We start from the raw sequence: 22,442 nt of genomic DNA on the forward strand, positions 1-22,442 counted from the left end.
TTCATTTTAGGGTATTATTTCTCTTTTCATAAATGCACACACGCCAGGTATCCAGTGATATGTTACACTTGTGGATTCTGTTATAATTAAGGAGCAAAGAGTCATAAATGGGAGGGGGTTAACTTCATGTTATTTTAGAAAAGTAACATTTGTATGATAAAAAATATTACTTCTTTCATTCTTCTGGTTCAGTCTTGACATTATTAAAGGTGCTAGAAGAAAATACTTTGGAGTACATATTGAATTCCTCACTTTCATAATGAAGATGTGGTCCTCTGTAATCTAAAATTAATTTAAAGCTAGTGAAGAAGAAGTAATATTCTACTATGTCTGTTTCATTCTCTCTTATTTAAATTTAACAAGTGGTAGTAGCTTTCGGAACAAAATGCACAAAAGATTTAAAATTAGATGTCCAATTTAAATTAGTCAAGTTTGCCTTCCATTATTTGAACAGGACTTATTTTTCATATTAACTTCTTTGAAAATTACTTTCTTCTTAATAAGACTTACTCCTTTACCAAGTGAACTTCAAAAGCAATGGCCGTTTCATAAACTGTGTTATTCAAGCTAAGACAAAGAAAATGACATGTATGGTAAGAGAAGAAAGAGGAATCACCACAGGAAACACAGGCACCAGTGCAGCCTCAGTATTCTGTCTCAAATGCAAATCTAATAACACTTTTTCAGTTGCTCATACTATTCTTTGACCAAAATCATGGTTTGGTTTTTTTTTTTTCCTTTGTGTGTATATATGTGGTGGTGGTGATGGTGGTGGTGGTGGTGTGTGTGTGTGTGTGTGTGTGTTTGTGTATTTGAGAGAGAGAGAGGGAGAGAGAGAGAGAGAGAGAGAGAGAGAGAGAGAGAGAGAGAGAGTCATTTGCTTTATCTTCATTTTTGCTGATTTACCTCATTCAGGGTTTTCTCTATAGCAATTTGACAACTAAAACTGTATTATAAGGGCTGAAGTTAATTGCTAAGCCCCACTTACCCAAGGACAGATAACTTTCTGGCATTCTGGGGGCTGTTCAAATAAGATAATATGCCATATGTTTTAATTTCTATAAATAAGGTAGTTTATTCCACCTGATCAGAGCATGATTGATCACACATAAGGTGGAGGAGGTACATAGGCAGGAAGTACATCAGGATGTGTGGTTGCCCATGATTGGATGGCAGTGGAAACTACCACAGCCTTGTGGGTTCTGCCTTTACTATCACCTGACTAACATAATTCAGTGTCATTCTATGGGCGTACTGGATATGGAACTGGCCAGTGTCCGTCTTCCTGGCCAGTATTAAGTAAAGGTTGCTTGAATTAGATAATCATGAATTTAGTCTTTCTCTTTACAATGTTCAGATTTAACAGTCAGTACACATCATATCTAACAGTGTCACTACTATGATGGAATTCATAGACACTGTCATTTGTGTTGTTTTTGAAAGACTGATTTGCAGTTGCTATTTTATCCACTCCTGTTCTGCCTTTTTTTATACTAATGAGCTGCTGTTAAGATGAATTAAGGTGACAAAGAAGCTGTATGGTCTTCTACACCTCACTGAGGTTTTCACATCATTGAGAAAGTTAGCATCCCAGAGACCTCACCCAGGCATAAAAGCACTTGGGTCTACCTTAAAACTTAAAGTTACGTTGGTCAAAAGAAGCAAGATAGCATGACGGCATATAAAACCACTGCAGCTGCAATATTTCTGAAGTAGGATACTCAGCAAAGGGCATAGGCTATTAATGTTTCTAGAAACATCATGTTTAATTCCTTTGTGAAAGATTTAGCAGCTTAATGGAAAGATGCAGCTAAAGGGAAAAAAACAGTATGAAAGAAGAGCTCTGCAAGGAAATTTGCTTAAACTAATATTAGAAAAAAAATAATTCAGAAATGGTTGCCTCTAATAATCTCCTACCCCAAGGCTAGAAGAAAAGGTCATAGCTAATTGGTACAAAAGCATCTCTGGATACTTAGGAACTGATAGTCAGTGATGAATTTCACTCAAACACTACCCTTTACCTGTAATTAAGCCAGGACAGATGTCACAAATTATTGTCACCCCCCACCACTAAGAAGCAATAAAATGGCACATTTCAAAACTGAACTTCTTTTCTGTTTAAAAACATTTAAAGTCATAATTAACTTTTATAACTCAATGAAGTAGGGGGACAAAAGCCTCATAATGATTGAGAACAAAAGTCAAGTAGTAAAGTAAACTGAAGTCACATAATATAAAAATATTTTTCTACCTAATTTCATTTAACACAATCACAATTAAAGATAGTAATTTTTTAGCACCATGCTGGATTAAGTGAAGAGATACATACATACTGCAGAGCCTCCCTATAACCTTAATTAGCCTTTATATTAAGAAGAAGAGGAGGAGGAGGAGGGGGAAGAGGAATAAGAGAAGGAAAAGGAGGGGGAGGAAAAGAAGAAATGAAAAAAGGCATATGTTTTCCAAATATCAGAGAAATCTGAACATATTAGTTATCTTATAAGGGGCTTACTTTTCACAAATTTTGTTTTATATACCTAGTAACAAAGATTTCTCCTTAGAATAGAATTTAATTATGACCTGCCCCAGGAGGAATCACCATTTTATTTGGATTACTTTTGAGAGACAAAAGTAAAATAATAAATCTACCCACTTGGTCATTGAAATCTAGAATTTCTTCCTTTTCACTGAATACATGAGTATCTGCCAACCCATAAATGCATGTGTATTCTGAACACACACCTTCCCTTTTAAGGGTAATGTGTGTGTGTGTGTGTGTTTTATTTTCTGTGATTCTTAGAGAATAAAATATGCAGATATTCTGTAATTGTATTAATCATGGATGCAATAGTGCAATAATCTGATTATTTACAAGATGCCTTTCTTACTTTCACAAGTATTTCCAGTGATCATAAGTTTACAATATGGAAACTGTCAGGAGCTAAGAGTTCTGTCCAGGAAATTTTCTCTGTCCCTTTCAAACGTCTTTCATTGCCTCCTTTCTGCCACCAAAATCAGGATAATTTTGCAGAAAGTAAGAGAGGGTTTATTTAAAACAATACATATTGTCAGTCTTACTTCTCTGTCCAAGGACAGAAGAAACAATGCTAGTGCAACTCGATTCCTCTTTATTTTTCTAATTTTTTTAAACCCACAGTCATTGTGCAGAATATCAGATTGAGAAAATGGAGACAAGGAATTGTTTTGTGAAGAACAGAGTGAATGAGGAATGAGAGTAACAAAAATGTTCTACCAGGCTGGGCAGTGGTGGCGCACGCCTTTAATCCCAGCACTTGAGAGGCAGAGGCAGGCAGATTTCTGAGTTCGAGGCCAGCCTGGTCTACAGAGTGAGTTCCAGGACAGCCAGGGCTACACAGAGAAACCTTGTCTCAAAACAAACAAACAAACAAACAAACAAAAAAAGTTCTACCAGAAATAGTTGTGCAAGGGACCCAAGATTACACAGTACAGAGAGCATAAAGAGTAGACCATGGAAGAGTAAGAATAATGTAGAATATACAGATCTGCGCAGACTTGTCTTGCATCTTAGCCTACTAGGAAGTTTTCATTCTACCTAAGATATGAAATTCATCAATACTATTTATGGTGACTGAAAATAAATATTCAGATTGCCAGATGGGAACATAAGCCTTTTCATGTGTCCTTGAAATACATTCCACCTGAAATTAAACATTTTATTATTTCCAATAGAGATTTCTAAAATCTCACTATGTTGGAATCATATTTTTAAATTTATTTTCTTTTTGGCCCATTACTCACTAATCTGTTATATTCCATCACTAAGTATGAGCAGCTCCTGGGTCCTCCATTAGGGTTCTTAGGAACATTAACCAAATCTTTTAATGCTTGTAATTGATGAATAAGAGTTAATCTAAATTTGCACAAAAAATAAAAATCTACACATACATAGTAGAAGTTTTTTTAAAGCATCTTTTTTCCCCATTCTCAGCACAATAATGCTTATGGTTGGTCCAAACCATCTGTTGATATGTTGACAAAGTTACATATAAAAATAAAATGTATAAAGTACTATCATTTTAAGGAGCCTGTCATTTAGGGTATTATTGATATATACAATTGACATGTTGTCTCACGTAAAATACATATTAGACTATCCATATAGAATCATACTGCTTAACTATAGGGTAGTTACATATTTGAAGATAACCTATCAATCACTTTATTAAGAACCAAAGTAAATATTTAATTTTGTGCAACAGTTATATGTTTATTAATTATCTATTATTTATTATAATTTTTCAATACAGAAGAAATTCATGCACAGTAGTATTAATTTTCTTAACAATATGAAAATCGTCTGCTTTTTGTTTTGTGTTTTATTCTTTGTGTTCAGGATGTTCCTTTCTGATAACACTGCAAAGTTGTAAATAATGTATGAAAAAAGTTCCTTGTCCACTGCCCAGAGATGCTGTATTGCTTACCTACAGTGTACCACATCTATGCTAGACAAACAAGAGATCAGGTCACTAAATCTAAAAATATCAAGTTAAAACCTCCCCAAGTGGAAAGGGAAAATACCATCTTGGATTCCAGAAGGTCTTTCAAACAAACAGTTTAAATCCTTAAGATGTGCCTATATACCAGATTAAAACCCTTTAAACGTCAGAAAGGTCTGTTCTCCTGAGGAATTTAGGGAGAACACTGAAAACAGAATTAATTGCTTAATGTCATCTCTAAAGGCTCACCACTTCTGAATCTTGCTTCCTGGTCTTAGAGGGCAGATTAGCAAACACTGATGAGAAGACAGTAAAGCCGAAACAAAAGGCTGCAACTGTCATTCTAATTTTCATTTTTCTTTTTCTGGTGGAAATCCTAGTTACCACTTTTGTGGAACAAACTGTGATTTGAAGATGAGAAACAGGTGTCAGTCAAATTTAAGTACATTGGACAGAAGAGTGATGGCATACAGTTATATTCATTTTTTATCAGGACCTCACTGTTTTTCTTCACTTGTCAAGATTAAACATTACTGAATAGGAAGGTCATATAAAGGTATCATACAGAGGGAATTTGAGTTGCCCCACAAAATATACTCTGTTTTCATGGAATTCCACTCACAGTAATGTTGATTTCTATTTCTAACAGATAAGCAAAAATGAAATTTCTATAGAGAACATCGTCAGTATATGCTTAGAACAGTTTTGCATATAAATCAGGCAGAAAGAATTTGCACTCAAAACTGGTTTACTAGTGGTCAAAGGATGATCAAGAATAGACAACATAGTAATTCTTTATTTCTCATTTTCTTAATGCAAACCTAAATCTTAATCAATACATGTGTATGTAAGTTTCAAAAGTAAAATGTAGCTTTCATTTAGAAATGAAATAAAAGGAAGTCAAGAAAAGCAAATATTACACAATGAATATAGGTATATATTTCATCTTACAATTTTATGGAGTTATAAAAAAACAAATCTTAAGTACTCAGTCTTAAAAGTTAATAGCATTTTGGAACTCATTGCAATCTGAAATCTATCCTATCTCAAATCCCTACCTGACACCTGTTGTGCCTCTTTACCACATTCTTAAAATGGTTTTTAAGGTTACCAATAAATTCCTGATAGTTAAATCCTTTTTTTAAAAAAAAATAGTGGGGTGTTACTACAGTTTAAAATGGCTTCAAAATTATTGTTATGACTTAAAACTAAAATGTTGCCACAGGCTCAGTTTCCATTTTGTGGTGCGTATTCCAAGAGCCTAATCCTACTGGATGGTTGGTAGTAACTGACTACTAAATGTTATTTGGAAGAATGTTATACTGTTGTTTCCCTAGGTGGTTTTATTACCTTTATTTATCAGAAGTTCAACATAATACACAAGATAATAAGTATGCTGTATACTAAACAAGGTTTGGTAGGGTAATATAATATCTACAATTTATAAAATAGAAACGAATGAATAGAAGAGAGGTCATCTTGGGTGCAAAAGAGCTTAGAATTATTGGCAATCTTAACCTAGCAATACTAAACCGAGAAACATAACATTTTCAAAGAGTTTAGTTATCAAAAAATAAGGCTGCACCTACGTGCTACCTGGGATCTACCATGGGTTTGTCTTTGGAATTTTCCTAATAGAGTAACATCTGATGAGAAAGGCTGTGCCTGAAACAGAATGTAGTTTCTCCACAGTTCTATATGGCTATGACACATAAGCAGTGCTTCTTGGTGCAACAGGGGTGTACAATTACAGAAGAGAGAGGCATCCTGCCCTCACTTCATCTATGACAACCATGAAGTTTTGATATCATGAAGACGTAAGAGTCCCAGTTGCTAGAGTAAGCAGCAGGCATGGGGATGGATGTGTGTTACAAGGGAAAGGGTAGTGCATGCTTCGATTTTGTTTATGAAGTGACTTCTGAGAACATCAAGAAATGCTTCTGATGCCCATTCCTATAGCTGAAGTGCTGAGCGTATAGACAGAGACAGAGCCAGCAAAACTTCTTGTATTTATGTGAAGCAGAGAGGACCGGAAAAATGTGAGCTTTATTTAGAATAATATTTTTTCAAACACTTAGAGTTGGTTCTGTCCTCTGCTATATATAATATTGTATCTTGTCTCTTGTCTACTCTCAAATGGCAAATTACAGCTTCTCATTTATACTGTTACCTTGTTAATGTATACAAACTAGGAGTGAGTATTTCCCGAGTTTCTTGTTCTTTCAAATGTAGTTCTCTTGGTTGCCCAATGTGATTCTGAAGCCAAAACACATTTAGTCTCTTCCTCTGTTTCATTTCTTCACTATGTTTCTCTTGCATTATTAATGTCAGAACTATATATTAAAATCTAGCTATAAGCAAAATAGCTATATTAGATATCTCTTGGAGAGATATCCCTTATGTTTATTTACAGTGGACAAGGAAAGAAGTTGTTTTGGCTGAAACAGAGAAGCAAGCTCTAGATTTCTATTGCTATTTAGTAGAAAAAATTCAATGTGGAGTTATATATTTGTATTTTAAGTATATTTTTCCTTCTTATGATATCTTTTTCCATATCATTTTTTTTCTCTGAAGCTTATGCCTGACCTTATTAGGATCAAATCAGGAATATTGATGGCAATTCTCTCCAACGTGAATTATAAACATAATGAAACTAAATGGTAACAAAGGATATAACAAAGAAAGCCCATATAAGATAAGCACATTTTAGTTGATAAATCTATACTTAATTGTTAAGGGAGAGCAAGGTGGTTCTTTTATGTACTAAATTTTGAGAAAAAAATTGCTATATTTTCAGGATACAAAGGAGAAATGATAGAGGTTAAGGGAAATCTCTTTGATTCCTATGGCACATGGATGCACTATTTTTATCTTGATTACAAAAGACTACATTATAATTTAATCACATACTTGACATTCTTGTTTTCCCCAAAAGTATTTGAGCTCCTCAAGCCAAATATCTTGTTTGGTTTTACTGCTGCAGTACCTAAGCCTACAAATGGCACTAAGGAGACATTTAATGTCTCTACAGCTGAAGTCATACTATCTGTGTCTAGAGCTTCAATATTTCTTCTGAATTCTGTGACAGTATTAAAAACATATTCTATTAATTTTTAATTTATTTTATTTGTATGGGTATATGTTTGGACAAGTTGCCTGTATGTGTTTGTCTGTGTGTATGTGTGCGTGCACACATGCATCTGTATGTGCAGTCATGGAGGCCAGAAGTCAATAATAGGGTGTTGTCCTCAATATTCTCAAAGTCAGTTTTTGTTTTTGTTTTGTTTTGTTTTTTGGTTGTTGTTGTTGTTTTAGGGGGGGAGGGTAGGATATCTCTTTTCTATTTAGAAATTCTTTAATGTTTTACTTACTTATTGTGTGTGTTTGTATGTTTGTGAATTGTTCATGAATGCCATAGCCCAAGTTGGGAGATTAAAGGAAACTTGTAGGTATAAAATCTCTTCTTTCTTCATGAAGGTCTTAGTGATTGAACTCAACTTATCAGGCTTGACTGAGTTCTCCATACCCAATGAGTTATCTCACCTGCCCCAGACAAGGTCTCTAACTGAACCTAGAGTTCGCTTATCCAATTCAACTAGACCAGCTGCCCAGCGAGTCTCAGAGATACTCCTGCCTCCATCTCTAAAGCTCTAAGTTCATAGGCACAAGCTACTGCATGTAGCTTTTATATGGGTGTTGGGGATCTAAACTCAAGTCGTCATGCTTGCACAGTAAGCACATTATTAACTGAGCCATCTCCTCAGCTCCTGAGTGGGTATATTCTTTACAAACCAATTCAAAGCTCTTAAAAAGGCAAGACTTTTTGTATATGTGTAATAGAGTCACACGTATCCCTTGCTGTAGCTTACATGTTATGTTGCATACCACTGATAATGTTCCTATTGTTTAAAAATCCTTAGCTTCCCACTCTCTAAAGGATTTCATGCTAATACATTAGTTTCTTACCTCAGTATTTCATGATGTATCACAAACTTATTTTTCAGATTTATCTCAACATCTTTATGCTTTTTATATCCTTTTTGCTTCTATGCTACATTGTTTGCTATTGTGAAAAAGGCTTGCTGATTTTTAGTCTCCATGTTTTTCTTTATGACATTTCATTTTAAGGCAACCATGACCCTCACCTCCAACTCCCACTGTTAAAACCCCTTCTCATTCTTCAATATTTTTCTTCTATGATTATTTTTCTGATATATCCAATAAGGCATGCTATCTTCTTCCTCTGAACTCACATAGTATATTATTAACACCTGTTGTTTAATACCTACTATCTTTAGCATTATTCTGTAGTCTTTCTGTGCTTTTTATCTTTCAAGTAAGATACAAGGGTTTTATAACTAAGGGAATCTTATCTTAATTATTTCTGCATCTTCTATCATGTCTAGTATAGTACTTTTCACAGAACACATGTACAACAAATTAATAACTATTTAGGGCTCACTTCCCTGAACTTAATATCAACAAAGCCTGTGATGTGGGTTACTATTCAGTCTGTGTATCAGTATAATCCATGTAGTTATCTGTTGCCTCTGTGAATTTTGACTGGTTAGAGCATACATCATATCTACTTATTGATATTTTTAGTAACATTTGTGATATGAGTGTCTACCCTCAAATATCTTATAGTGCTTCAGCTGTCAAGTAGGCATAGGCCAATGTTATTTGATAGAATCACAATTGAGAGATTGCTACATAGTCAGATTGGTCTGTGGCCATGTTTGTGAGACATTTTCTTGATTGCTAATTGATAAAAGGCTTCAGCAAACTGTGGGGGGTGGGTACCACCCTTGGTCAGCCTCTATGTTTCTGCCTTGAGTTCCTGTTTTGGCTTCCACTGATGACTCATAGTACCTTTTAAACTAAAATAAACCTCCTTCCCAAGTTGCTTTTGATCATGGTGTTTTATCACAGCAAGCTAGGACAATCTTCTAAACAGAATGGAACAGAAATGGTGTACACTCAATGTAATGGACCAGAGGCAATAATTGGGAATGCTTTCTTATTTCCCTATGATGCTTCTTGTGCGTGTGTGTGTGTGTTCTATGGTGAAAAATGGTAATTTCGGCAACTAATCATATAATTTATCAACACTTTGATTTTCTAGTACCTCATGTGTTTGAACATGGAATTGAATAGAGTTTTGAAATTAGAACCTCAGTGGTACATCTCTGAGTTTGCATACAGTAATTCTATCTATGAGGAGTGATAGTGGAAATAACAAGCACAGTAGCAGAATGGTTCATTTTCATTGCTCCTGGTCATTTCGCTGTATTTTAAGATGATTATTTTCAGGGCTGGGCTGTCTTTTCAAACTCCTTCCTTCCTTGGGCAATTAGCATTTTTCCTAGTTTTGCTTTTCTGCTTTTATCTTATTATCTTGACATAGCAGTTCTGGTAAAGGGCCTAGAATTCCAGTGTAGAACTGGAGAAAGTTTCAGAATAACAAATCAAGGTGATATTGGAATGGAACCAAACCATGTAACTAAGGAACTACGGAACTGACATGCCAAGGTGATCAAGCTCAGAAAGGAAAGACAGGCAGAGACAGGAAAGAAGCAGGAAGGACTTTTTGGTTGTTTTTGGGTTATGATTCATTTTCTTCCTCACCTTCCCTACCTCCACAGCCCTTCTAGTTTCTTCTTAACTCAGGATGTCTGCTTTGGCTGTTGCTACTAGGAATGACCATCAGAAAGATAAATGGACTATGTTTTGTTGTTGCTTATACAGGCAATCTACACTCTAAAAGATATTGCAATTTTGATTACATGGAATCAGTATAATCACATTTTTTTTCTGAAGATATTCCTGGTGTTTCACAGTCAACAGCACTATTTTGTGTTAAGTACCAAACATATGGAAAATCCATTGAATGAAAGATCTCCCTGTTGTGCATAGGCTCTCAGGAATCAGAGTGAGGTATGAGACTTATCAAGCAGGGGTATGTATGCTTAGTATATATAGACCAGGGGTTTAATAAATGTGTATGCTTAGTATATATAGACTAGAAAGTAATAACACTTTTTTGATGGCCCAGAATAACATGATTTAATTTATACAACTTGTTAGTTTCTTAGCAGAGAAATATATTGACGACAACAGTTTGCTTTTTACCAACTAGTACTTCTAGTGTTACTCCTAATGGATGGAAGAAGCCTCTGATAGCATGTAGTCACCATTTTACTCAGACAGATAGAAGATGGAGGACTGATTGTCTCCTACATGTCTGAGGGTACTTCTCCTAGCCTCTGCCATATAAAACAAACTTATTATGAACATATGAACAGGTTTCTAAAAATTTTTTTCCTAAGTTTTACAAAATTGTTAAAGAGCATCTTTAATGACTTTATATACATAAAGTGTTCTCATCTGCCAATCAAAGAACTATTCTCCCCTCAATCAAATCTTCACTAAGCTAATCTATATAAGCCTTCTATGTAGGGCAAATGTGGAACATTAACCATTACCCAAACAGAACATTTACCAAAATGGGAAAAAGATGAATATAACTTACATGTGATATAGCTATGAATTTCAGCATTGCCCAAAGCTTTTATGGACAACTCAGCATTAAGTACTACTCTTTCTTTCCATTAATGAATTTTAATGGCTACCAGTTTCTATTAATTTATTAATTTAAAGTAACTTTATAGTAACTTTAAGTCCAAACACAGACCATTTTGGGGGAGTATAAACTAGTTAAGTCAAATTATACTAATTTAAATTAAGTAGCTTTTGCATATTAGGTATTACTTTTTCTTTTTTGATTACTTGTCCAAATAGCTTTATACCACAAGAAGGGGAAACTTAAAATGAACATGCCTAGCTTTTTTCCCTAGATCAAGAAAGACATGAAAAGAAGATATGAGAAAGTGATCCTGGAAAGAGTGATGAGACAAGCTGATTTGGATCACCTTGAAGCAGTTACAATTTCTCAGACCCATGGTCTCAACAGAAGCCAAGTTCTACTTGTCCTGCTTCCTTTATGCAGCTCCCCACTGTGACCAGCTTTCATACCATAACCTTGTCTGTTACAAAACAAAACAACAAAACGAGCAAACAATTGCTCCAGTACTCTCTGAGTTTTGAGGATCATGGTGATTCTCCCACTATTAACAATACTAAGTGAAAACCAAAACTCAGCTGTAGAAACAAATTCTGACTTAGTTTCCTTATCTGGGAAGGGCTAATATAATACTCTTGAGTCAATTACTTTTAATGATTTAATTACAGTTATAGTTTTTAATTACCTTCTACCCAAGCCTCATGCTCATAAAATAACAATTAAAATATTTAATATTAAACACAGTGGGAGTCCTTGTTTCTAATTTTTTTCAAACACATAGTATATAAGATATATTTACAAGGTTAAAACCTGCAAACGTATGAGGGGCCTGCTCAGTTTTCACACATGACCTAAGATCAACTGAGAAAAGACCATGTTTCTGAGAAAGTCCACTTTTCTTTTATGGAAGATGGCCTCAATGCAGAACATTCACATATCACCAGACTACGTATGTAAGCTAAAGTGGGGCTTACCTGGATTCCTTGGAATTCGCTTTCTGCGGTCTCTGAATGCTGCACCTGACTGTAGGGCTTCCAGAAGATTATCCATCACTCCAGTCTCATCACCCTCTGGAGGATGAGAGAAATCAGAATTAATCTTACAGCAATTAAAGTTAAACTACAGGAAAATAAAGGGGAAAAACTCCTGTCAGATTTACATAATACCCTTAAATTAAAGACATATATCTGTTTTAACTTAATGGCTCCTGTCAGTTTCTAGCATCACAGACTACTTTGCTTATTACGCACCATTAAGCAAAATTCATGCCAATCCCACTGTTCTTTCAACTTAAAGACCTTGTCTTTTGTATTATTGATGACACACTCAGTATGCAAATAAACAGCAGCTGATCAGCTACTGCTGCCTTCCTGTTAAGATTCTTCTAAGATATTCCTATGCAAGAAACCACTGACCTGGCTTAATGCAATCAATGTGCAGGGTGCGATTTGATGAAGCAGAGTTATACAAGGTTAAATACTGATTGTATTAATACCATCAGCCTTCAACCATCATCTGCGATTATCTCAAAGAACACTATTTGCAAAACACATTTGCATTCAATTCTTACCTAATCCATATCCTTTACTCATTTTGAATTGCTGACATTCTATAAAGAAAAGGTGACCACAACACCTGAAAGACCATATTTTATATTGAGAGACATCAGCCAAAAAAAAAAATCTCATTTGCTTTTTAGAATGCTGGTTCATGCTTAAAGACTTTTCTTATAGGAATGAACTATTAGAAACAAGAATGGAGAGTACTGAAAGAATGTTTATGGAAATTCCTAACAGGAACAACATTTAAGATATTACACCATACTCTTATCTTTGACAACTCTGGCCATGAAGCACATTCCTGATATTCTTAACAGTATTTATAATAGAGTGTTAGTTGACAAAAAAGTTACTGTGCTATATATAATCCACAGGGACCTGAGTCTTCTCATGCCACATTGTCTAGCTGATGAAAAGAACCCTAGATAGCTCCTATGAACAATTCTATGGGAGTATGGGATATCTGCAAATAGGAAGGATAAGAAAAGAATAGAGGTTAAGGAAGAAGATACTATCTCCCATTCCAGTCTAAGGTTAAATTCAAATCCTATTTAGCTTTAAGAGGCACTATTATATTACAGGAAATTTTCTCTTATGGCATAAGAACAAGCTAAAATCACTATGTTCTTTATTTGATTTGAAACTTCTTCAATGTTATAATTATTTATCCTTTGAAAATAAGCTAAGACAGGATATTGAATAAAAATGGAAAGGAAACACAGAGATTCTTCAAACCAATATCTGGTGAAAATGTAGCAGAGAGGTTATTTCCAGCTATTAAATAGAGAAAGAGAGACTGTGCTTTTTAAATATTAAGATCAGTGACATATTTGAATCATCACCCAATATCTCTGAACAAAAAAAAGAGTAACAAAGTAATTAAATAGCTAGGTATAGATAGAATGTGACTAGAATAATTAAATTTTATGTATTAGATATTTGAAATTTGAAATTTGACATATCTTTTCAGGTATGAATAAGGAAAGTTAGACATCAAATGATATGTGTAAAGGAACCAAAATATGAATCTAAATCATTCAGATTAAAGAAAATATATTTAGAAATAATGATGTACTTGACATACTTTATGTGATCAAATCTTACAAATCTAGTGCATATGTTCTTTTGTACACTTTCGTTCTGATTAGCTGGAATTCAGGCGTTCAATAGCACATGTGGCTTTTCGTCACCATACTGAGCAGTGCAATTAAAAGCAATAGGAAACTATGTTACATGATCAAACTTGAGTTTTAGAGGTTCGCCAAATAGCACTGTGGCAAAACAGGAGATCGAGAAATGTCTAAGAGCATAGCCTATATTGAACCCAGATAAGAACCTCAGCATGCCAGTCTTTACTCTCTCCCTTGCTGGAGATGAATTCTCTTTGTTGTTGTTGGATCTCCATTGGGACTACTTAATACCAGGCTTGCCAGTAATAGAGCTTTAGGTGCCTATGCCTCCCACATCACTATAGGAGTGTTGGAATTCTAGGCACTTAATTTATTATGGATGGCTTTGAGATGAGTTCTGGGGATTCAAATTTGGATCCTTCTGCATTCATTTTCACAGCAAGCACTTGTATCCACTAACTGTTCTCCTCAGCCTCTGAACTGCAATATTTAACCAGAAGTCACGAAAAGAAGTATAAAGATGGAGAAGAAATTTTCACAGCTAATGAACAGTGAGAGGGTAACAATGCAAGTGGATCTCATGAGGTCTTGTGGAAAATGGTAATTATAAAAACTGCATAAATAAGCATGTGCAAACAAGTGCATAAAATAGTATGGAAATGGCATATAGCTATGGTTTCTATAAGTTAAATGAAAATATGAAAATTGATAAATATAGCATCATGGATATTGTTTCATTAAAAATATTTAATGATATTATACTTTGATTAGAGTAAAAGTGTGGAATACAAGCATAAAGATGGTAAAAGTCCATCCTGTTCCCTAGCCTTTTTTGAACTATTATGATATAACACATTTCTCATCATCATTCCTTTCCTCACTCACATATTTACATATTTTCCCTGATGTTTATCTTTCTTAAGATTTATAGTCATGCCGGGGTGGTAGTGGTTCACAGCTTTAGGCCCAGCACTATGGAGGTAGAAGCAGGTGGATTTCTGAATTTGAGACTAACCTGGTCTACAAGAGTGAGTTTCAGAACAGCCAGGGTTAAACAGAGAATCCATATCTTTAAAAAATTATAACATCATCAACAAGATTATAATCATGGAACTACTGCTTATCTGTTTATGTTCTGTTATGTTTATCTATATCATAAACCATCAAAGTTTTTTCTCTCATTATCCAGTACTCATGCCCTGGGGGCGATACTGTTTCTGTTGACAAAACATATACTATATAGTGTTTCTAAAACCACAACAGGAACAGCAAGAACAGATGTTGATAAACATCTCACACTTATCAAAGAGAAGAATGAAATTTCTTCAGTTCATTACATTTTCATCTGCTCCATGCCAACTTTAGAAGAAGCTGAGTGATTTTCATAGAATGTCTAACCTTCACATATCTAAGGTTTACAAATATAATCACAGGACCAATCAGCATTCTTTCCAAAACAAAATGAAAAACACTCTGGTCACTGGAAAAATATTACTTTTCATTTTGAATGAATTTCAGTGAAATTTGGTTTATGATTGAATTGTGAGAATGACAGTTCACTTAAAATTTCCAAGTTCGCTTAACTATGAATTCATATTTATATGTAATTAGTAGTGAGTGACTTTTTATTGTGTATGAAGTTAACTCAATGAGAGAACATGTTTCTTCTCTATTGTAAAAGAAGAATATTAAACACAGAACAGCTGCTTTTTAAAAACTATCAATACTTATTTTGCCAAGTAAAGGAATAGCATGAGGTAATTTTGCAATGCTTTTTAGCCACTGAAACGATTATATGTGGGCATGGCTGAGAAGTAACAATCCACAGTCCACTTTATAATCTCTCATCACACAATTAGTCACCAAGAACACTGAGGAGCTAGGCAGGCTGCATGCAGTTTCAGGCCTCTGTGAGCAGTTTATCACCTGATGAAAGGAAAGGCGTGGGTGACACCTTCTGCTTCATGTTTCCCATAGGATTTATCATTCAGTATTTGGCGAAACTCAGTTTTCAGCATTAAAGTTAACCTACATGGTGTTGACTTATTTCCCTAAAAGTGTTTAGAGATGCTACAGATTAAAATAAACACTAGGTAAATTAATATTCTCTGGTATGCTTTTGTGCAAAACTATTCCCTGGTGGCTAGCACATACTGATGTCAGAGAATTCTCTATGGGCTTCTCACAGTTCTAAACATTTTAAAAGTCTATTTTTATAGCAATAGTCTTACATGACACAGAGCTTCTATCTAAGGTGAATGATAGGTTTGCCTGCTTTAAAAAACAAAGTTATATGTTTCTCCAGGGCAAATGCTATGTAGCTTTGCATTGAGTTCATTATAGTAGATTAGGGATTTCCTAAACTACAATATTAGGGCTCCTCTAGAGTGCTACAAAGCCATTGTATATATACCACCCACCTTGCAGCATCTTTGTACTCCTTTATAGAAGTTGAAGAGCAAAGAAAATGATAAGAAAATGAGAACATATAACTCATATAGCTTATTATACTACGTGTAGCAGTTGAATGTCTGACCTCTGAGTTATGTGTCTTCCATTAATGTTGCTGCTTTACTGTTTACGATTCTTTGCTTTCATTCTGGTATCAAACATTGTTAATTCGAATATTCCTTATTCATCTATTAACTAAACAGTGTAATGGGCACTTTTATTATTGAAGATGGTACACTAATTCACTAGGCTTGAGAAATACTAATCTAAACATAATATGAGTTCAATGTACTTTATCTAAAATGCTTAGGAACAGGTGTTCTAGTTTTCACAGTCTGTTGGATTTTATAATATTTTTATATTATTTGTGTATATTTTATCACTTGATCATACCTAATCCACAACTCAAATCTTTTCAAAAGTTTCCAGTTCTGGAGAGGCTCAGATTAAGGATGTAATTTCCTAAAATCTTAAAAACCTGAGCATAATGACTTCATTTTAGTTTCCTCAAATTTTCCATTTATAACTGAAGATCCCTGTCAAAACTGAAGAAACTCAGTATCAACTAGTGATAAGTGACACCAAAGAAACAAATGTTTCTTACTGAGGGTAAGGCCCTTCTATATGAGATAGTATTTGTATATATTAATTTTAAAAATTCAACTATGTTCTCTATGAATTAGAGAAACAGGGATAGAAGGTATGAATCAGTAGGGCTTAAATCAAGCCTCCAAAACCATTAAATTTTTGTAATAATTTTTGTAGTAATTTAGATATTGTAGTTACATGTAAATGAAAGAGAAGTAGAACCAAGCCATCAACTATTATAACTGGTTTAAAGACAATCAGATTTAGACTGTAACTCAATGCATATTTGTGTGTGGCCATTCTCTTTCTTTATATAACACAAGTATACAAACTTACAAATAATAAAACTTACAGATCTCAGGCGTATAGTTTGAGGTGTTTCAACAAACTGATATATACCCATGTAACCACCATCATTCACGGACATAATCACCCTCTCTTTCTTATATCCACCACTTGGGGTAACTTCTGATTTCTATCACCTGATATTACTTTTGACTGTTGTTATTATACACTTTACAAGATTTTAGTATTTATTTTTGCTATGGGTGTTTTAGTATGGGTGTTTTTCCTGCATGTGTGTCTGTGTACCATGTGTGTGCCTGGTGACCGTGGAGGGCATAAGAGGGTGTTGGATCCCTAGAGCTGGAATTACAGATGGTTGTGAATTATCATGTGGGTGCTAGTGATCAAACTCGTGTCCTCTGGAAGAGCAGCCAGTGCTCTTACCTGCTGAGCCACCTCTCAAGCCCTTTCTTATTATATATTTTTATGGTTCTGGGGTTTGAAGCCGGGACTTTGTGCTTATTGAGCAAGCACTCTACCACTGAACTCCATCCCTACTCCCAACCCATACAGTTCTCAATGAGGAAAAGAGTGGAGGTCATTTTGAATTAGCATAGTCACTTGAGAGAAAGTAAGTATGGCCAGCACAATAAGCCACGAGGAGAGAAAGACTTGAAAGACCCACAGTTACAATGAGATAGAAATCAGAGAACAGATCTAAATGGGTTTAAACTATCAAAGGGAACAGATCCGAAGGGCTTCAAGCAACTCTAAAAAATCCATGGTTAGATCTTCAGGAGGAAAGTAGTGCGCTGAAGGTGACATTCGAGACCAGCATCATAGCATTTTACAAAAAAGAGCAGCATGGGAGAGAAATCAATTGTGAAAAAAGAATAGAATTTAGTCCACAGTGGCATATATTGTTCTGCATATAAGCCTGGGCCAACTTAGCTGGTCCATTTGGACACTTTTAGTAAAAGTCTATGTAGAAAAGTCAAATTGGTTTTGAAAGCAAGGTCAGCAGCAGCAGTAAACGGAAGCTGACAGCATAAGAAGGCAGTGACAAGTGGAGCGCAAGAAAAAGCAGTGTTAGATTCAAGCTTTCTCACACAATCTATCATGGTCCAGATTAAGAACATGTGCATGATGTATGGATTTGCACATGACACGGAATGAGAAGATTGCTCACTTATCAACGAAGAAGCAAACAAAATCCTTTCTCAGGAATCAACAAAAAAATGAAGGCCCTGGGCTGATAAATAGGTCTCATAGTTTAACTTGGAACAACAGGAGGAAATAAAGACCAAGAAAAGCCCCTGCAATACAATAGAAACAGTACACCATGCTGCAAACATTAATGTCTCTGGCTAAGCCTAAGAGTAGTGCCATGAGTGAGTCAGAAATAAGAGAAATCAAACTGACTTCACAGATGTAAAAGAATCCTGAACAACATGTATTGTAGTCTGTAGCACCTAGAAAGCCACTACCTGATGGCAGGTTTTTGCTTGTTTGTGGTTTAATTAGAAAGAAGTTAATGGTGATTTGGAAAAACCAGCAGATGGTCCCTAAGGTAATGGTTTATAAAGTGATTTACAGCCAGAAACTGTGGTAAAAAGCATCAAGATATTATTCCAGAGAGATTAAAAGCAGGTATAAATAGAAAGCACAGTGTTCTAAGAGAAGTGACAAGGCAGATGCTCCTGTTCAAAAGGAGAAAAACTTGCAATCATCGGACCTTAGAAGAAACCACTAGCAACCCCGAGCTAAGCTGGAACAGGTTGATGATTATACTATACAGTGACAAACATTTGTCAGAGAAAATAGAAAAAATACTGCATTCCCAGGTTCCAGCCATTTACAGAATTAAACCCCTGTAATTAAATTTACAAGTATCGGGGGTGGGGTGGACAATATTCCACAAAGTATACTCATTTTGTTACCTTATTGTCAGAACAGGTAATCAATGAGTTTCCACCAATGAAGTAAACTACAGGGTCCACATAAACATCAAAATACATAACACTCTTTCGAGATAATTTCAACTTAAGGGAACTGTTTTAGGTATTTAGAGTCAGGGAACATACTTTTTTAGGGGAGGGGTGGATGATGTCATAAGGTAATTGGATATTCCACTCTAAACTGATGAATGATCAACACTTAGACGATTTTGCCCCAACTACTTACATGTTGTGTGCTATGTAAGAGTTTATTAGGGAAATTGAGTTAAGCTTGTTAAAACAAATGAATGGATTTCTAATGGTTTACTTTCTGTGTAGGAACTTTTTGGCCAGAGGCACATTTCTGGCAGCTTGCCTGAGGAAAGAGAGCTTAATGGGAAATGGTAGTTAAAAAATAATGTTTATGCTTACTCATTTTCTCTTCAGCTACCTATATGCTAGAATATTAGTGGTTGAAAATTATGTGTTCTATAAATAAACAAATACCCAATAAACCTGAATGTTAATGTTTACCAGGAAAAACATTGTTGATGCCGCTGATAAAATACTTCACATCCAATATTTTAAATAATTAATATTTCAAAGAGACATTTGAAATATCTTGTGTGTTTTATCAGAATCAATCATTTACTAAGGGCATGAAACACTGGTGAAAAGAAAAGCAACGAAATCGAGTCTTTCAGATAAAATAAGGCAAAGATATTTTTTGGAGGTAGGAATGTTGATAACATCTAAAATTATGGAGAGCCTAGTATACACCACACAATATAAACTCAATTAAAATTATATCCCATTTTGGATACCAGGCAAAGAAACTGAAAGAAAGATAGATTAATGAATTTTCTCTGGTTCTGAAACTGGGGATGGTTAGACAGAAAACCAACAAAAGAACACAAATGCCTTGAGTAGGGATGAACCTAGCTCTGATGGTTACAAGCCACTTGTCTCCAGTTTGTTACAGCCTCTATGCTAAGGATCGTTTCCATGCCTTGAACGGCTTTAAAAGCAAAAAAGAATATCGTATGCTAGACAACAATGTCAGAAACTCAATTTTCAATCCCCACCATCTCATGGAACCACAGTCACTCTCATTCCTAATTCATCATTTATGGCAGTTTTTGTGCTATATGAACAGAATTTAGTTGGGACATAGACTGTTGCTTGGGAAGCCTAAAATGTTTACCAGTCAGCTCTTTATAGAGAAAGGTTGCCCATCCCTCCTCTAGAGCACATACTGCCAAAATAAACACTATATGGATCTTCAAATTTGCTTCTGAGGTGTTGAAGGACCTTTGCAAGGGCCAGTAAAATAAAACAGGCTTCACCATAGTGGAAAGTAAGCGAGAATATCAGCATTCAGTAAAGGGTTCTTACAACTGAGATGCTTCTGATTTCAGTGTAGAGCCAAGGATGAAACAGGTATGAACCAGCAAACATGTACACACACACACACACACAGACACACACACATACACACACACACACACAAGCAAATTCAAATTATTTCTTTTCCCATCTTTATCCACTGATGTAAAATACAATATTAAATTGTTCTCATATATACCAGAAGTGTTTGCTTCAGCTCCTTCATTGAGGCAAGAGTCCACAGAGGCAAGAGTTCACAGCCAGTCATTTATGCTTTGCTATGCAGGCTTTGTGTTCCTTTGCTAACTTCGAATAGGGTAAAAGATGAATTGTTTTCTAATCTAAAGACAGCCATCTACAAGGTAGTATATCTGGAAGTGATAGCTTGAATTTAATAGTTATCCAAAAAGTTTCTTTGCATGTTCCTTGGTATCTAGCTAAAGCATACCTAAGTGTGGAGTAGAAATGACTTTGCAAAACCTGCCATTATGAGAGCATACCCAGGCAGTTGTAGCAAATGTCCCACATCCAGCAGTAGAGGTAGTCCACTGCCGGGTATATAAACATAACTCTAAATGAAGGGACTGCATCTCTTAATTGCTGATGGTTGGCATGCAAGGAGTAAGTGGACAATTCATCAGCTGTCAATCTAACTTTCAAACTGTACTGTTCTTCTCTTGCTTTTCAGATTCTATAATGAATCACCTTTCCCAACAAGTTCCTGTGCAACTGCAGAAAGGCAATTAATAACTTCACTGTTTTTATTAGCATATATTCCTTGTCACTCCATAGTTTTGCATAGCAACTTACTTGGTATTTACCTTTTAAGTGCAGGAAATTCATGAGTATATGGAATTTTCTATTTTTTAAATAAATTAATTATTAAAATAAGTAAGTGTGTGCGGCAGTGGGAGGAGGGTTGTCACGCACATGCCACAGCATACTTGTAGATGTCACAGGACAATGTTCCAGAGTAGCTTCTCACATTCCACCTTGTTTAGGCAGTGTCTCTGTTATTTCTGCTGCTCTAATGCTAGCTGATCTTTAAGTTGGTTCCGGGGAACACATTTTGCTTACATGGCGATAGGATTGAAAATTGATTGGGGATTGAACACTGAATTTTTGACCCTGTCGCATGTGTAGCATATGATATTTTCTTTACCTTTCAGAGCCATTTGCACACTTTAACCCTCTGAGTCATCTCCCAGGCCTCTGCATTTTTTTCTGAGCATTCTAAATGGAGAGTGCAAACTGATGTATCCTTTATAAATACTCATATTCAGTTCAACATATTGAATATTTTGAAAAATTTACTTTTTATTATTCTTAAGTGTGTGTGTGTGTGTCTGTATGCAGGTTTGTGTATATGAATGTAGCTTCCCAAAAGAATGTTCATGCTTAGAGGTGTCAAAAACCCTCATAGTGAGAAACCTGACGTGGCTGCTGGGAATTGAACTATGGTCCTCTGCAGAAGCTTCACTGCTGAGCCATCTCTCTAACCTCAATACCCAATACAGACATTTTATGCAAGACAGTAATAATGTTTCTCTTTTGAAAGGCAAAATCAGTTTGGGTAAGAGGCAAACAAAACAAATAGCCAGATGATTTAAGAATTCTCACCTAAAAAGAGGTATAAAAACACAAAATTGTTTTGTCTGTTTGATTTTTTGGTTGGTTGGTTTTTGGAACCACTGCTTCTAGACATGGGACACCAAAACCCCTTTCCCAGAGGTTTCTGGTTGTAGTTTCAATATCATTCATATATGTACTCCAAAGAGTACTCACTCACTACTCTTAAGTTTTTTTGGATGTAGGTTATTGAAGGAGCAAAAAGGTCACAATCTATGCTACTACTCTCACTGCCCCCGTTTTAGTTCTGAAGAATTGAGATTCCTTAGTGAGTTAGAAGCCCAAAAAGAAGATAAAGAAAACAGGGAATGACTACCATTTAAATAACTACTTCTTTAACCGTTTTTCACAGATATTAACTGGTTCAGTCATTGTAAGGATCTGTGCACGAGTAAGGAGAATCACGAAAGAGTTCA

At 35.2% G+C, this 22,442-nt stretch overlaps 1 protein-coding gene across 1 annotated transcript in view; it reads right to left on the reverse strand.

The window, feature by feature from the left end:
• The window catches only part of Diaph2 (diaphanous related formin 2), a 658,778-nt gene that overhangs the window by 116,015 nt on the left and 520,321 nt on the right, over positions 1-22,442 (reverse strand). The window contains exon 26 of the mRNA XM_028781865.1: positions 12,036-12,131. Within this exon, the coding sequence (XP_028637698.1) occupies positions 12,036-12,131 (96 nt within the window). The remainder of the gene's footprint in view (positions 1-12,035; positions 12,132-22,442) is intronic.

This window comes from Grammomys surdaster, unplaced genomic scaffold (genome assembly GCF_004785775.1).
Source record: "Grammomys surdaster isolate TR1022 unplaced genomic scaffold, NIH_TR_1.0 61, whole genome shotgun sequence".
Classification (NCBI taxonomy): domain Eukaryota; kingdom Metazoa; phylum Chordata; class Mammalia; order Rodentia; family Muridae; genus Grammomys; species Grammomys surdaster.